General features: G+C 38.5%; 2 protein-coding genes across 2 annotated transcripts in view; both read right to left on the minus strand.

Moving 5' to 3' along the window:
* Window positions 1–1,250: 1,250 nt before the first annotated feature.
* LOC134656035 (uncharacterized) lies at window positions 1,251–2,691 on the minus strand. The gene is made up of 2 exons (XM_063511551.1): window positions 1,462–2,691; window positions 1,251–1,406 (listed from the first exon to the last, which is right to left on the minus strand). Exons 1-2 carry the CDS (start codon window positions 2,689–2,691, stop codon window positions 1,251–1,253), a joined length of 1,386 nt encoding a protein of 461 aa, XP_063367621.1.
* A 4,213-nt stretch (window positions 2,692–6,904) lies between these two features.
* The window catches only part of LOC134655752 (nephrin-like), a 102,345-nt gene continuing 93,850 nt past the window's right edge, over window positions 6,905–15,399 (minus strand). Inside the window, exons 9-16 of the mRNA XM_063511218.1 lie at window positions 12,535–12,694; window positions 10,953–11,110; window positions 10,448–10,604; window positions 9,572–9,729; window positions 8,822–9,014; window positions 8,242–8,419; window positions 7,400–7,578; window positions 6,905–6,993 (exon numbers count right to left, since the gene is read on the minus strand). Coding sequence (XP_063367288.1) covers window positions 6,908–6,993; window positions 7,400–7,578; window positions 8,242–8,419; window positions 8,822–9,014; window positions 9,572–9,729; window positions 10,448–10,604; window positions 10,953–11,110; window positions 12,535–12,694 — 1,269 coding nt within the window. The 3' untranslated portion in view covers window positions 6,905–6,907. The remainder of the gene's footprint in view (window positions 6,994–7,399; window positions 7,579–8,241; window positions 8,420–8,821; window positions 9,015–9,571; window positions 9,730–10,447; window positions 10,605–10,952; window positions 11,111–12,534; window positions 12,695–15,399) is intronic.

The following is a 15,399-nucleotide window of genomic DNA, read 5'->3' on the forward strand; positions in this document are numbered from 1 at the left end:
AATAATAAATTAAAACAATAATTTTAAATTTAATTTGTAAATATAGTAAATACTTAAAAGTCACATATTTTAATATGAATTTAAATATTTACTTACCTACTAGTTATGGTGGTATTAACTACTCTATACAAGGTGGTACAAACCACGATGTCCTAAAAAGATTCAGTACACTTTTTCGCTAGGATCAATGTTTTAAAATATATTAAAGTGGGAAAGTCACGTATAATTTATTCTAAGGTTGTTATTTTTTAGTTATTCGTAAATAACTCGTAAACGGTAGCCCACAGCAAAAAATTATCTTTTACGTAAATAATCTATTTGAGATTTCTTATAAAATAAATGCTACTTTTTTTCGCTAGGATCAACATTAAAAAAGATATTTTCTATTACGCGATTACGTCCGATTTTACCCGAAAAACGAAGTTCATTCTGAGAGTTAACGGACTGTAAAGTATAGTTGGTCAAACCAATTTGTCATTAAATAAGAACAATACAAAATATAATTTTAATTTTTAACAAGCAGAAACGTCTGCGAACGATGCTATTAAGCTTAGAATAAATTTAAAAGTGTAAAAATTACTGTCTTGGGTGAGACTTGAACTCACGGCCTCTGGATCGATACTCCAGCGCTCTGCCATCTGAGCCACCAAGACCTCATCCATAGCCAGCAAATCTTTCCACCATATTATGGGTCAAGGGGACCGTAGCGACATCTACCGTAAGAGTGTTACACTTCATAAACGGCTACCATAATATGGTGGAAAGATTTGCTGGCTATGGATGAGGTCTTGGTGGCTCAGATGGCAGAGCGCTGGAGTATCGATCCAGAGGCCGTGAGTTCAAGTCTCACCCAAGACAGTAATTTTTCCACTTTTAAATTTATTCTAAGCTTAATACAAAATATACTCATCCTTTTCTATTGGGTGCTAGTACTAGAGTAAGACAAAGATAGTATGATTATCTCTGTCTATGTTTGAAATGAGACAGTCCTTTGACAAACTACTTATATATAACCTTTTTGTAGTTTCGCATTTTAAATAGAAAAAAAATCTGCGATGTCAAATCGGCGACATGCTAGATTTTTATTGTCAGGCTAAAAGTATAATGTAATAATAATTTAAAAATTCATCGTGTAACCTATTGTATTGTATTGTAGTTCGGGCGATTTTCCGCAACTCGACGTCTTGCGCCTATTTTGCGTGATGGGGATGTGGGCTAGTCCTGCCAGCCCAGCTCCTCGAGGAATCCTATCAAACCTTTGATGTTGAGTAGGACCTCGGGGAGGTCTCTCGGGGATCCGAGATGTTTTGCCCTGTATGGGGCCACTCCGCTGCATTCCAGCACCACGTGAGAGGCTGTTTCTTCTGTCTCCATGCATCCACGGCATAGGGGACTGTCTGTGACACCTGTTGTAAAAAGATGTTTGTTAAAGAGTCCATGACCTGTTATGACACTGGTTACCATACTCAGTCGAACCTTTCCTAGTTGAAGGAGCGCCCTTGTGAGCTTACCGTTGATGCCAGGCATGGCTTGTTTGGCCTGTCTGCATCCAGTCTGGTTTAGCCAGTGTTCTGTGTGTAGTTTCCCCGTACGTGCCAGCAGCATTGAGCGTACCTTACTGAACGGTATCGGGAGAATCGGTTCCGGGCCAATCGCCCCCGCACCCGATCCTAGTCTGGCGAGCTCGTCCGCAGCATCGTTACCTCGGGATCCGCTGTGTCCCTTGATCCATTGTAAGGTGATCTTATTGTTCTGACATACCTCCATTAGTCGTTCGTGGCATTCGTGTATAAGTTTGGATGTGATTATATGGCTTTTTAGGGCCATTAAGACTGCTCTACTGTCGGAGAGTATGCGGATGGAGGATCCTACTACCTTCCTTGCAGCGATGGCAGCCGCCGCGTTTATGATGCCCATGCACTCAGCTTGGAATACCGAGTTATGGGCTCCTAGCGGAGTGGTGATTGACATGTTCAGGTCTTCTGAAAAGGTTCCAGAGCCCGATCCGCTGTCTGTTTTGGACCCATCTGTGAAGATTCTCAGCTCCCGGGGATTGAGTCCTTCGTAGTTGTCGTCCTCATATAATTGTATTTTGTACCTTTTGTCAAAGATGGCTTGTTTGTGAATTCTATCCGTGCCCGCCCTGAGCACTGGAAATTCGTTGTATACCCTATCCAGGCATATTGTGTGAAGTGCTCCTGTGATGTTAGACCATATGTTGAGGGTTCGCAACCTTACCGCTGAGAGACTGGCCTCTTGCTGTATGTGTAGGTGCAGCGGTGGAAGGTTTAGCATGACCTCCATGGCTGCAGTCGGAGTAGACCTCGTGCAGCCAGTGGTGGCCGCACATGCGAGCCTCTGGAGTCTTTGTAGCTTGTCTCGTACGTTGCCTAGGTTTGTTCTTGGCCACCAAACCAGAGCACCGTAACAGAGTAGGGGGCGGATTATAGTCTTATAGAGCCAAAGGGTAATTATCGGGTTGAGTCCCCACCTCTTACCAATCATCCTTCTGCACTGCCAGAAGACTACTCCCGCCCTGTCTATGCGTTTGTTGATGTGATTGTTCCAGTTGAGTTTACTGTCGAGAGTTAGTCCTAAGTACTTAACTTCGTCGGTCAGCTGTAGCTCAGTCTGGAAGAGTGTTGGTCTGGTAAAGTTGCCAAGTGCCCTTTTATTGGTGAACATTACCATTTCTGTTTTGGTGGGGTTAACTGATAGGTCAAATTCTCTACACCAGCGTTCTACGATCCGAAGAGCTGCCTGGGTGAGGTCGCATACTGTACTGGCAAATTTACCCGATATTAATATTGCCAGATCATCAGCGTAGCCTATTGTGTAGAAGTGTTCCTCGTTCAGTTTGGTTATGAGGTTGTTGACTACTAGGTGTAACCTATATAGGAAGAAAACAAACAAATAAAGAACATGAGAACTATGAGAGTATGGATCACTCCATACGCAGAAGTGATTGATGGCTGAACATATATTCTGAAATTCGGCAACGCTTTGAAGAAAAAATCCATTGACGCCTATTCTCCACAGATGACACGAGAAGAAATATTGTCTGAAACAAAACTGCAATGCTGATTTTATACGCAGATAGGCATCCAAAATTTACACTATCATCAGAAAAAAAGACGTTTGAGTTTATGGAGACATGACAGAAGACGCGGTATGCTGAAGAATATGTTGTCACGAAAGGAGCGGCAGTCCGTTTAAATGTAAATATGTTGGAATGATCTTCTACTGGTGTCAGCGAGCTTGCCGTGATACCTTCACGAGCTAATCACAGCGGCGAATGATAAAATCATGGTTCCTACTGTGCGAAACATTTATGTGTATTGAATCGAAGCTGTTGCCGGCCTAACTCCAATCTGTGGCTAAATGTTTTGGTGCTTGTAGTTTCTAAGTACTTATTCTGAATTAAATACTCTGATTGAAACATAATTAGATTGTTTTTTATTATTATTTATTTCTCTATTTTAACTTTATTGCACGACACATAGGACGTTTTGCCAAATGGAATTATCTACCAGTCAGGCGTAAGACAAACAGAGATTGGTATTGGTATGTAGGATATAAAAGCGACCGTATGTCGAACAGCTAATCTGGTTGCTGGCAGTATACATCTTTCGTGCAGGTATATTATACTGTTAAATCGTACCTATGCCAAAAAAGTGACGAACTCAGAAAGTGACGTCCTCAGAAAGTGGCGTTCTCAGAAAGTGACGTACTCAGAAAGTGACGTCCTCAGAAAGTGTCGTACTCAGAAAGTGACGATCTCAGAAAGTGACAAAGTCAGAAAGTGACGAACTCAGAATGTGACGATCTCAGAAAGTGACAAAGTCAGAAAGTGACAAACTCAGAATGTGACGTCCTAAGAAAGTGACATACTCCGCCTGAACCCTCACGACACAGGCTTGACCTAGTGTGAGGGCTACTGCTAAGCAAATTGTAATATTTTTAAGTGAATCTGATTTGTATTATCCTATTGTATTATCCTATCATAAAGGCTTTGAGAATCGAATTGATTCTGTGTATATTGAGATATTATTACTATAGAGAAGCCATACCAAACAATGAAATTGTCGCAATCGCCACGTGTACCACGTGGACAAAACGTCATAAGCGCCGTATAATACATGGCGCTTACGCGTCTAGGTCGCGAGACTCACGCTCTGCTTCTATGGTTTGTTGGCAAAATAACAACAACCTCAAAATACTGTTTCTGTGTGTCGGTTCTATACGTTAGTAATAATAATTCAATGTGTGTATATGAATGCGCTAAATTTCTAAGGATATTCTCAATTTGATGGATTATTTGTTTCTTTTAGTAAGTTCCCTAATTTCTCAGCTCAGCCTTATTAACTAGGCGCGTAAAAAGGTTTTTTTATTTGTAAATACGTGTAAATAGGTAGATAGTTTTAGTTACTTAATTTTAATTTTGTAGGTATTATTTCTGTTTTTATATGTTTATGTTTGTAAATAATTACAAAATAATATCATTAACATTACGTAAAACACAATTATTTTTCATAAAATATAAAGTTTAATTCCAATACAAACGTTCCTGTCTAATCAATGTGATACTAAAACGTATACATCAGAAATATTTTGTCCATTTTTCATTGTTCTATTCTTTGGCGTCGTAATATTTCTACGTAGGTCTATGTCTTAAGATATAACATCAATTCTTAAAATTAACTATTACATTGGAACTATCAACAACGATTGCATATGTCCAAACCAAAGTATATTAATAAGTAATATGTAACTGTTAATCATATTTTATCATAACATTGTTAGTGCTTATTTCTTTTAATTTATAACAATTGTCTTAGTGATATTTTGATTTGGACACTTACAAACGTTAGGTTTTTATTGTATTTTATAATCGGTGAGATGGTTCTAAATTGTCGTAAAATATTTACATTAATAATGTTAATATATTAAATACCTATATAAACAATAAAATAATAAGTGGGCTAAGGGCAGAACTAACAAACCTATTTATTTTTTTATTTTGAATCATGTTCACTACAAAAAACGAGCCAAAAATACAACAAACCGGCCTAGGCATAACTCATCTTAATAATTATATAGCTAATCTTGTATGGGAATTATATAATAGTAATACTTAAGTTTATAAATATATTACCCGTATTCTTTTATTTACAAAAACACAGTAATTATAGTAACATTGGCAGACAAAATCTTTCTTTAATCGGCAGTTAACATTTTTGCACTCTCTTCTTTAAATAGAAAAATTGGAAATTGGAAACATAGAAAAATAAAACTGAAAAGTACTAAAATATATAGTCTGATAAAAATTGCTAACTCTATGCTACGTGCACATACAGAACTAACTAAATTCACTCAATTACAATCCTTTAGACGCATAAAACCACAAACGCGAATCACCAACTCTACGCAAAAAATCACTTAAGCGAAACACCAACTACGCAAAACACCAACTACGCATAACGCCAACATGAAATTACGCAAAACACAAATCACGCTAAATACCATGTATGCGGAATACCACCTAAAAGAAAGAAATTTAAAGGGCCATAATGTACTGTAAAACGTTGTACGATACATGGGTATGTTAACACAGCACTGTTTATTTTCCAAAATCATTTCCTTCACAACTTGACTAGACGGAGCCCCGCGAACGGGGCTCCTATTTCTGAGCGGTTTGCCCTTCGGGCATCTGAAGCTACCTAACGAACCTAACCTACCTACCTATTGATTTAGTGTGATATCCTTTAAAACATTACACTTTGGGGAAAAAAGCGTAGGTAGGTAGGTAGATAGGTTAGGTTCGTTAACACCACAACACGTCAGGTTGGTATTTCGCGTTTGTGGTATTATGCGTAGTTGGCGTTTTGCGTAATATTTTTTAGAAGTGCGCAAAATACCAAAAAACCTGGGATTGGTATTTCGCGTTTGTGGTTTTATGCGTCTAAAGGATTACAATATCTTGTTTTTAAAACAATCTACTTTACAATATTACATTTATCACTAATAAAATAATACTGAACCATGCAATTTGTCATCTTTTACATTGATTTAAATTTAAATTTGAATTCATTGATGATTTAAAAAAAAACACTGCTAACATCAGTTAGCAGTGTTTTTGAAGTGAAAACTTCTTTAGCGGCGCTGGGCACTTTTTGAGGTGGGGAAAAAAATGATAAACTCGAGACAGCGTAAGGCGATCACGTGACCGTAAGGGGCATAAGGCGATCACGTGACCGTAACGTAACGCGGGCGTAAGGTTTAGATGGCCACTCATAAATTTAGATGGCATTTAAATCAAGAAAGAAAAACTCATTGTTATTTGACATTTATGTTGCGTACTCCTTTTCAAGACTCTTTACCTATGTTCAAATAATTTGACGTTGTCATGGCAGAATGTAAATAAACATGTCAATGAAAAAGTGTGATCTTATTTGAGAATGATAATAATATATAATAAATAAATAGAATACCTCCGCTAAACGTATGTATCGTGTTACCGGGCGTCGGTAACATAGCGAGGTGAGTTTTCACTTCTATCGGCACTCCCGGAGTGCAACCGTTGTTGCTTGTTTTTAAAACATCAGTTTAGGAATATAGATTAAGTCCCAAAAGGCGCGAGAACTTGCATGTAATATTCGACACATCGCTAACTACAGAATAATGAATTCAGTCGATCGACCAAATACCGCAATGTAACGAAAATCGCCTGCAAGTTCTTGATCCGTCTGGAAAGGTCTTTATCTTAGTAGATCATCTTCATCAGGTTCTACATCGTTTTTCCTTTTAAATTTATTAGCATTTAAATGACTTATTTTTAATTATCATTCTTAATGTCCCAATTTAAACTAATTTAAGGCACTTATTTTGTTTTCTTTTGTTGTGTAGATTACGAATCTGTTTGAGTTTCCATATCGTCCATACTCTTTGTGAATTCAGTCTCCTGATGTTCTTCGCTCTGACTGTCTACATCATCTGAAAGAAATCATAAATTCACATTAACAAGATTGTATTAACTTACAACTTTACTTCACAAAGGTAATCGTTTTGAAGAAAACATAAATAAATGAAACGAGAATTAAAGTGAAATATTGAACGTTGCATCGGTTCGCTTTTACCACATAATATTATGCTGAGTTTTCTCCTTGCTTTCTTCGGAGTTTTTATTATTTTTAGTAGCTGTAAAATATGCATTACCAATCTAATCGAAATTAATATAATTAAATATTTATCATTAAAAATCATTACCTATCCATACTTTCAGTTAACTTGAAGAAACAACTGAAAAGCATACTTAGACTTTACTTTGCAGTCCAGAGGAAAAGTGCAAAGATGCGACCCTTTCCGAATTGGTGTGGTAAATAAATCTGTTTCTCCTTACCATGTGCTCTGGTATCCAAAGCCAGCACAGCTAAGGGCGCGTCATCTAAAACGCCCGACCATCTAGCAGCCAGCACGCGCGACCCTCGATGCCCTCTCACAACGACGGTTGGCACCACGCTGGGAGATATCGAGGATCCTCCGTACATTGATACTCCGACGCTTCGTCTCAGGATTGTACTGGATAGGGAAAACATCATCATATGAGGATAAAGAATCTTTAACCGTAGACATGTTTTTAGAAACTTCCTGTAGACTGATCCCGAAAGTTTTGGCCAGAGTGTGTGAAGATTTCGCGGGTCAACCGGTTCCCCGATTTCGCAGGCTTGCGTAACACATCGTAACCACAGTGTTCTACGGTTTATGCCCATGTGCTCTTAGTTGTATGAAAGTTTATTATGTTGTCACATAAAGCAATAAAGTAGCTAATAGCCTTCCAACTCTTTTTAATCTAAATTTTGTAAACGACTTATAAGAAAGTTTAACAAAAAAGTAAAAAGATTTTATTCATTTCAAGTCATCTCCAGAATTGGAATCATCATCATTATCGCCATCATTTTAGCCTCCTGTTGCCCACTGCTGAGCCTAGGCTTCTCTTCGTGTACACCACTTATGCCGGTCTTGGGCTAGTCTCATTCAGAAGTGCCCTGCAATCCTCCGAATATTGTCTACCCAACTAGCCAACGAATTCCAGGCAACTTTTATTCCGAAAGGAACCAATCCGGTCAATAAGCGGGAACCATAATTTTTAATTTTCCACCTCAAACGTAAGGCACCCTGGTGTGCCTACTAGTTTTATCAGCAGAGCAACGCTTACCTAAAACCATGAGCAATGTCAATTACCTCTGCTCAGGATCCCTCGAAGGCCTTGTCTTCTTTTTGCACATGACGACCAGCGCAACGCATAAGGTAGTCAGGATGGTCAGTAAGATCAGAGTCAGTGCTGCGCCGACCAGTAAAGCGACGCTGTTGTCGGCAGCTGTCATTGGTGGGGGTGCTGGTGTCATAGTTTGAAGAGAACCTGGAAAAACAGATGGCATTGAACGGAATATGAAAAAAAGCATATTTTTTGCAAACAGGTATTCTCTCGTTTTCTGTTTTTTACACAACCCCTACTGCTCATTCCACTAACCCAGGGTTAACAGAGTTACCATGGTTTCCAGTACAATTTGACACTGGGTTAACGGTTTAACCGCTTAACCCGGGTTAGTGGGATGGTGCAAGTGGCCCTTATTAGCATGAGTATTTTTGCCTTAGTTTTACTCCAAAGTTGGTACCATCATCGGTTTTAAGTACTGTTAGCTTTGAATTGGTATTATATGATCAGTGGGTCGGGTAAGTCATCAGCAAAGTTCATTCTTTGTCCTAACATCAAAGATTTATCGTTTAATCTTAATCAAATGTTCAACTTAAAAATTCTTACCAGGCCTATCCAAGTCATCCGACGGATTGATTGCAACGCTGTGCAACGCTGCAGGCCTGGGAGACCGTCCTCGGGGTGTCTCCGAGTAGACCAGGAATGTGTAGCGTCCAGGGGACAAAGCATCGAGAACAAACTGCGGAGCGTCGTTGCTGGCTCGGTAGACTGCTTCTGTGAGTCCTCGACCGGATATGCCCTAAAAGATAAACCAGTACTCATTGTCAATAAAAAATCTGGTGGTGTAAAATTGGATACGGCATCAGATCGAGAAGGCGTGAATGATGATAAAAGTGGTGATTTGGTGAGGTATAAAATTAGTGTAAGATGTTTGGTTCGATGTTTTTTTTTAATCAAAGCATATTAAAATGTTTAGTGAACAAGAATTAAATTATCACAGCACTCAACATGAGCTCAGAATTCAAAATAATAATATGTTGTTAAAGACAGAAAGGCATAAAGGTTATCTAGGTATCCTAACTCACCTTAGGATATACACTATATTTGAGTTTTAAGGTTTTCGTTTAAAGCAATGTCCAGCAGACATGATTGTTAAGTCAAGAACAGCTTTCATTCTCAGGCGAAACAAGGCAAAACCTTAGGTTGCCTTATTATAATAACGATAGAGTCCAAGGAAGACCGAATAGTAAAAACGTATCGCGCGAACAATAAGTCACGTTATCATTTCCACACATATAAATTTCGATTATCCCAAGTCGGACGATTCACATTCACAGGCACGCCACACGTGCTCACCTGATCGTTCATCGTAGCTATCTCATTGGTGATTGGCTCCGAGGGCCGTACCTCGAGGACCTCGAGTAGGAACCGCTGGGGCAGACCGCCATCGTGGCCCGGCTCGCAGCGAAGAAGGGAGTTGTCTAGTTCGCAGTTCACTGGGGGTTCTGGGAGTGCTGTAGAATAGGAGGTGTTTTAGCAACCATGAAAGTGGCTAAGTAGATTAGAACAACTTCAGGGTTGGTTAATGGTCAATGATCTGATTAATTGAGAATGGTCGCGTTCCTACGTTACACTGAGGTAGAAATCGGTTCTACCTCAGTGTAACGCTCAGCTCAGCTCATCATGTGTTGTCAAAACATCCAGAACTCATGTCAATTGATTTAATTGATAGGTATGAATTTACCAAGGGCCGTGAGACCAAAGAAGTACGCTTTGACTAGCTAGCAATTACTATAAATAAATAAATAAATATTATAGGACATTATTACACAAATTGACTAAGCCCCACGGTAAGCTCAAGAAAGCTTGTGTTGCGGGTACTCAGACAACGATATATATAATATACAAATACTTAAATACATAGAAAACAACCATGACTCAGGAACAAATATCTGTGCTCATCACACAAATAAATGCCCTTACTGGGATTCGAACCCAGGACCGCGGCTTCACAGGCAGGGTCACTACCCACTAGGCCAGACCGGTCGTCAAATGCTGACCTAACTCAATTATGATAACGAGGTAGGCAATAGCTTACGTCAGATCTCTCTTTATCATAAAGTGAAACAACAGTGGGCCTGAGAGAGAATAGGTCCTTGCATTGGTTCAGCTATCAAATTAAAACTATATGTATATTGCTGTCTAGGTGAATAGAACATGAACTCCGCATACCAGCAGGCATTATCCTGAATAAGCACGGCTCCCGCTGATTCCCCACATCATTGCTGGCCCAGCAGGCCAACCAGCCGAGGTCCTCGCCGGTGTCTGCCGGTAGACCGTGGACCACGGTGCTGCTGGCGCCCATGACTGTCACGTTTGATGGTGGTATCTGGTAACGGAATTAAAATTGAGTTACGTGTTATAATTCTTCGTCTCCTAATTTACTTCGAAATTTGTTATGTATCTCGCCTATCTTTATCTATCCTGTTGTAAAAATACCTCTACACAAGGATGCATTCAAATATTATTACAGCAAAAGTAAAATTTGTTATTTCATCTACTACTGTCCTGGATATACTTGTCAATAGTCGTGATTAAAAAACAAAAAATTTTTTCTAAAATTATGAGAAAATGGATAGAGACAGATGAAATTTTATAAAAAATCCAATCCAAAGCAATCAAGTAAGCTGGAAGTTAATTAACTAGTAAGCATTAACACTTGTGCTTGTTAACTTACTGGTAAAACATCCTTAGTCCCGTTATAGGTCCAGTAGAACCTCAGCGGCCCCGCGTCGTGTATGGACGGCGCTGTGACCGAACACCGAGCCCTGACTTCGCCTCCCGGGGCTCCGGCTAGCTGCTGCACCACGCTGCCGGCTGAACATTCTGGCCTGGCTGTAAGGTTAAACAAAGGGGCTACGGTTAATTATGCAATTGTATAAAAATAATGTTCCATAAATAAGTAACAGGAACTGGACAGGAACTGGTGGGAGACGGGTCAAGGCCGGGATACGTGGAAAGGGAGTAAATAGGGAGGCGTTTGCCCAGCAGTGGGACACTCTAGGCTCATATAAATAAATAATTAAATAAAAATAGGTAACATTAAAATGAATTTAGCATTATGATTTTCCATCTCCGGTAATAGCAGAGGCAGAGGTAAACCGAAATCAAGATGGAAGGACGTAGTGCTAAAAGATATGATTGAGTGCAAAGTATCCGAAAACGAAGTCAAGCATATAATAGGGCGAAGTGGAAGCGAAATATTCCGGAAAGCTGACCACATCACCATGTGGAATATATAGCTTGGGAGGTAACAATAAAATAAAAAGCGGCCAAGTGCGAGTCGGACTCGCCCATGAAGGGTTCCGTATTTAGGCGATTTATGACGTATAAAAAAAAACTACTTACTAGATCTCGTTCAAACCAATTTTCGGTGGAAGTTTACATGGTAATGTACATCATATATTTTTTTTAGTTTTATCATTCTCTTATTTTAGAAGTTACAGGGGGGGGGGGACACACATTTTACCACTTTGGAAGTGTCTCTCGCGCAAACTATTCAGTTTAGAAAAAAATGATATTAGAAACCTCAATATCATTTTTGAAGACCTATCCATAGATACCCCACACGTATGGGTTTGATGAAAAAAAAAATTTTGAGTTTCAGTTCGAAGTATGGGGAACCCCAAAAATTTATTGTTTTTTTTTCTATTTTTGTGTGAAAATCTTAATGCGGTTCACAGAATACATCTACTTACCAAGTTTCAACAGTATAGTTCTTATAGTTTCGGAGAAAAGTGGCTGTGACATACGGACGGACAGACAGACGGACAGACGGACAGACAGACAGACATGACGAATCTATAAGGGTTCCGTTTTTTGCCATTTGGCTACGGAACCCTAAAAAGAGAAACACGTGGACTACGTTTATATGGAAAAGGCGGTCATCCACTGTGACTATCCTCTTCAGGAGATAGCAGGAGCGTAGAACTTACAAAGAACATTCAGCGTCAGCGGTTCACTCAAAGCGCTTCCCTCCGAGTTTCTCGCTCTACACCGATAGCGGGCAGAGTGGTGCCTCCTCAGACCCCGGAGGATCAGCTTGTTGCCTTCCCCTTCTAATGGTAGGTATTATACTAAATGGAAAAGTAGAACTTACATAGAACATTCAGCGTGAGTGGATCACTCAAAGCGCTTCCCTCCTAGTTTCGTGTCCTACACCGATAGCGGGCAGAGTGGTGCCTCCTCAGACTTCGGAGAGTCAACTTCTTGCCTTCCACTTCTAATGGTATTATACTAAATGGAAAAGTAAAACTTACATAGAACATTCAGCGTGAGCGGCTCACTCAAAGCGCTTCCCTCCGAGTTTCGCGCCCTACACCGATAGCGGGCAGAGTGATGCCTCCTCAAACCTCGGAGAATCAGCTTGTTGCCTTCCACTGCTATCCCACCGATAGGATCATCACGGATTATGTGGTCCTGTAACAGAAAGATATCCAAAACTGTGAAGCCAATTCGAACGTACACTGACATCTAAATGATGTCATTTAGTAATCGTGCGACAAGTACGCCAAGTACGTACGCCATTTACGGCCGGCCACGGCATTGCGCGACTGGTTCGGTTAAGGCGAAAACCATAGGTGGGAACGGAAGGTCCGATCGCTGTGTCCCGCTGCAGCCTATGGTTGTAAATGCACAACTCGACCATTCTTGGTCGAGCTCGAGATAATCGTCTTAAAAAAAGCAACTTTCATGTTTTTATAAGTTTATTATATTGGCCTTACTAGTCGTAAAATTAGCTGCCTGAAAATCATCTTTTGAGGATTTTATTACCAAAAGCTTCCTTTAATGATATGATATAACTATTTTTACCTAAGTAATGAAAAATAAATATAACGTACGAAACGAGAAATTAAATACAAACAATCTTCTTAGGTACAGTCGATGTCAAAGATATGTTTACATTTTTCGACTTATTTCAAAGGAATAAGGTGCAAAAATGTAAACATAATTATATTTGACGTCGACTGTACCTTTCGTTATTTAAATCGTGACTTGCTTGGGTAAAATATAGACTACATATTTAGATAAAACATATATAACATAATAACGACATCAGATTTTTCGTTATAGATAACACGAAAATTTCCATTTCAGACACAAAAACGCTATTTCAATATTGTAATACCTAACACTAACACTCATAATTATCTTATAAAAACCCTTACTTCATAAGACTTTAATCGCTCCAACATTCACGCAAATAGAAACTTAGCACTAACACGTACCTAAAATATCAAAATTAGTTTAAAAATCATAACTACACATGAAAAAATACACACATAAGTCTTTTTAGAATTGACAATATCTTAAATCCCACATCGCGTGACCAACTTCATAATGAGTTTATAATTAATACTTCAAGAATTCAATTTGGAAGAAAATTGTTAGTCGTGTGAAACTATTAGGTACTTTATACATATAACGGTTGAGGGTGTTGCTTTAACTATGGTGTTGAACAGGCCAATTCGAACGTTACACTGATATCAGAATGATATTTGAATCATGGTTATTAGTGGTTTTCCATCAGCGAGGGGTCCTTATGTTTCATCTGAAATAAGGATGATTCTATCAGAAACAGCTGTTGGAATTTCAGATGGAAACGTTCTCATTCCACTTGAACCATAAGGTCCCTTCTGTATTGGAATGCCACATTTAGTTATCGTTTATTTCGCTCGTACATGGTCGTAAGTCTCTTTTGGTTCGCCTTATAATTTAAAAAATAATTGGAGAAATATAATTGTAACCCTATTTTTATTAGGTACTGAAATGTTGCATTTCTAAATAAATGTATGCGCTAAACTTCCAAAAAATTTTTACATGACAGCTACTCCATATAAAATGAACTCACATATACCTACAAATATATTTTCCAGTTATCATCTATAAGATATTGAAATATATGTAAAATTCAATGCGAAATTCAAAAAATGTAACTACATTTTCCATAAAATCTACACGCACACAAAGGCGCTATTTTAAACTCAACCAAATGTACCTACAATGCAAAACTAAACTTGTATTCGTACAAAATGCACTGTAAGTGGAAAGTTTCGTTCAAAGGAATAGGAAAATGCTAAACTGACATAATGTTATTGCAAATATTCTATTATAACTGGGAATAGGGATGGGAAAATCTATATATATAAATGCAAGTGTCCTGACTGACTGACTGACTGACTGACTGACTGACTGACTGATTCATCAACGCAGAGCCGAAACTACAAAAGCTAGAAAGTTGAAATTTGCACACTAGATTGCATTTATAAAGTGTACAAGAGATAAGAAGCGATTTTGAAAAATTCAACCCCTAAGGGGGTTAAAAAGGGGATGAAAGGTTGTATGGGGTACAAGATTTATTTTAAGCTAGGAATTTGAAACTTTGTAAAAATGTATTATATTAAAAAACAAGAAAACTAATTTCAGCGTTTTTGAAAATTCATCCCCAAGGTGGTGAAAAAGGGGTTGAAAGTTTGTATGGAGATCAAATATTTTTGTGAGTGTGGGACTTGAAACTTTGTATATGGGGATATTATTATAAGACAAGAAAAGTAATTTCAGTGTTTTTGAAAATTCATCCCCTAACAGGGTTAAAAAGGGGTTGAAAGATTGAATCCATTACAAATGCTTTGAAACTTCTTAGAAAGGCATAATAGCCGATTACAAAATAAAGTAATTGCGACGTTTTTGGAAATTCAACCCCTAAGGGGGTTAAAAAGGGGATGAAAGTTCGTCTTGGGGTGCAAATTTCATTTTAAGCTAGGAACTTGAAACTTTGCAAATAGATATTAAATTTAAATACAAGAAAACTAATTTCAGCGTTTGTGAAAATTCATCCCCTAAGGTGGTGAAAAAAGGGTTGAAAGTTTGTATGGATATCAAACATTTTTTCGAGCGCGGGACTTGTGAATCTTTGTATTTGGGGATATTATTAAAAGACAGGAAAAGTAATTTCAGCGTTTTGTAAAATTCATCTCCTAACAGGGTTAAAAAGAGGTTGAAAGTTTGTATGTGGTTCAAATTTTATTTTAAGCTAGGTAATTGAAAGTTCGTAAAAAGATATAATATTAAAATACAAGAAAACTAATTTCTGCGTTTTTGAAAATTCATCCCGTAAGGTGGTA

Source organism: Cydia amplana, chromosome 17 (assembly GCF_948474715.1).
Source record: "Cydia amplana chromosome 17, ilCydAmpl1.1, whole genome shotgun sequence".
In the NCBI taxonomy this organism is placed as follows: domain Eukaryota; kingdom Metazoa; phylum Arthropoda; class Insecta; order Lepidoptera; family Tortricidae; genus Cydia; species Cydia amplana.

What these genes read in the sequence shown, in the direction of transcription:
- LOC134656035 (XM_063511551.1), bottom strand. Translation starts at nt 2,691, where the DNA reads ATGGTAATGTTCACCAATAAAAGGGCACTTGGCAACTTTACCAGACCA. An exon ending in GAAAGGTTCGACTGAGTATG is followed by an intron (nt 1,407 to 1,461) that starts GTAACCAGTGTC and finishes TTTTTACAACAG; the next exon opens with GTGTCACAGACAGTCCCCTA.